Source organism: Galeopterus variegatus, unplaced genomic scaffold (assembly GCF_000696425.1).
Source record: "Galeopterus variegatus unplaced genomic scaffold, G_variegatus-3.0.2 Scaffold15355, whole genome shotgun sequence".
Taxonomy (NCBI): Eukaryota; Metazoa; Chordata; class Mammalia; order Dermoptera; family Cynocephalidae; genus Galeopterus; species Galeopterus variegatus.
The window spans coordinates 1,947-4,214 of NW_007741466.1; the positions used below are offsets into that span (position 1 = coordinate 1,947).

At 36.4% G+C, this 2,268-nt stretch overlaps 1 protein-coding gene across 1 annotated transcript in view; it reads right to left on the reverse strand.

Moving 5' to 3' along the window:
• Positions 1 to 613: 613 nt before the first annotated feature.
• The window catches only part of LOC103582240 (N-acetyllactosaminide alpha-1,3-galactosyltransferase-like), a 10,034-nt gene continuing 8,379 nt past the window's right edge, over positions 614 to 2,268 (reverse strand). Inside the window, 1 exon segment of the mRNA XM_008563890.1 lies at positions 614 to 1,310. Coding sequence (XP_008562112.1) covers positions 614 to 1,310 — 697 coding nt within the window.

Below are 2,268 nucleotides of genomic sequence, written 5' to 3' on the forward strand. Positions count from 1 at the left end.
TGATTTTCAAAGAGCATGGAGGGGGGCTTTCAATTTTCTCTATACATATTTTTACTTTCTTTTCATTAGTTTTTACAACTTTGTGGGTTTAAAGCACATAGCTCTTTTCAAGTGACTCAAAGTTTCCTAATTAACTTTCTGTCCATCTGGTGGCAGCTTTAATGTCCTCATTGCTTTACATACAGGGCGTATTAGTATAGCTGCAGGAACCTTCCTTTCCCAACAACCCTTTTCCTTGAGCAATATGATAAATGTATATCTACTTGGATCAATTCGATTATTTCAGGTTTAATTTTCTTGTGACAATTAATTTTGTTTAATGTGATCTAACAAGTACTATTTCCTCAACATTCACACAAGATGTGAAATTACTACATCTCCATCTGATTTCAACAAAATCATCCTGCAACTACTATATCCTGTGTTATATAATTCAACATGGATGTGAGGAAAGTACAAGTTTGTTTTGTGGGTGGGCTTGCCATTTTGTTAGTAATCTTTTAGTGCTCCAATTGGTCAAGTGCTTATTTTCTAAAAAAATAAGACAATTTTCAAAAGAATAAGACAAACATGCTGTTCTTACATTCAGAAACGTGAAGGAAGGGCTATAAAATTATGTTAGAGTCACTCTAAGAACTTCATAATTCTTAACATCCCAGTAGAGCATGACATTTTTAATATCAGGAGGCCTTTTAAGACGGTAATCCCAGCAGTATTCTGGCGATAAGATTTTAGCGGGTTTATGAAGAAAGAAATACTTGTTTAAGTGACTTTCATCATGCCACACTGCTTCAATGTTATTTTCCTTGTCACTCATGATTCCTTTGGAGCACTCCCTGGTAATATCAAGAACCTTAATAGGAGTGCCACCAAAGACAGCAGCATGGTAATAAAAATCTCCCTTACCCTTAGGTATGTAAGCTTTTGATAACTGACTTCTCTCATAAGGTACACTCCCAGGATCTTCCTGATACCAATAAGTATGTAACTGAGCTACTGATTCCCCCAGAGTCTCCAATCCATATTTTCTCTTGAAGATTTGATCCACATCCATGCAAAAGAGGAAGTCCACTTCATACTGGATGTGACGGACGATGATTTCACTGAGGGTCTGCATGCGCATCATACTGATATCTTGCCATCTCTTCTCTTGTTTAATCTGAAAAATTTTGAACGTACGGAAGGGATGCAGATGTATCTGAGGCATCTTGGCAGTGTCATCTACCATGACATAAAATATGACTTTCTGGCCAACCATAAAAAATTCATTAGCAGATAACAAAAAAGTTTCCAAATACTGATCAAGATATCTGTGAATTAAATAAGAAGAGATTAAGTTCTTATATTTTAGTGGAACCCATACTATTTAAATTACACTGACTAGCTTATCCAGCAATGCTATTAAGCCACCAAATATTAGATAGGCTTCTCAAGTTCTATTGAAGTAGTACAGAAGAAAGTGAAAGTATCTGCCTTTCTTCTCCCTGATGGGGTTCTACAGATCACAGGATAGAAAAGAAGTTCCTCACGAGAGGAAATGAAACTTGGTGAGATCAGGAAACTGAACAGAGCCCAGCCCAAAATGAGAGCCAGAGTTTTCAGGGTTATCATAGCACTAGGAACTTGCTTTCGGTGTTGTAGGCAAGGAAGGTGTCAGGTCATTGCAGGAGGAGTTATTGTTGTCTGTGCTTGCTTTACGAGTAGTGTAGTTAGTTATGCACACAAGATCAGAGGTGACATAGTCAGGAGTCCACCATCTGCATCAATTTCTTATTTTTCCTTATGGGTCCTTTTGATGGTGCTAGAATAGCTGGGCTGGAAAACTTCCTGATCTCCAGTCTCTGGAGCCAGTAAAAGATTCTCACAGTAATAAATGGCCTCAGATAAATTCAAAACAGAAAAGGTAATCATAGGTGGTTTAGCTTCAAATAATGTTTATCTAATATGTAAAAATAAATTCTGGGTATTGCTCTAAGTCTTAAGAAGTATAGATTAGTAGATTAGTAGATTAAATAGTAGATTAGAGGTCAGAGAAAACTTTCTAGTTCAGAACGCCTAAAATTACTAGGTAAATTATGAGCAATATCACTTAAAATATTCTACTGAGTTGTAAGCTAGCAACTCAAATCCAAAAAAGTCCAATTACCCACATTTATTTCATGGTTAGTGTTTTTGTGTCACATTTCAGAAATCTCTGCCTTCTTAAATTAATTAAAATATTCCAGGCTGGCTGGTTGCTCAGATGGTTAGATCATGATGCTGATAACA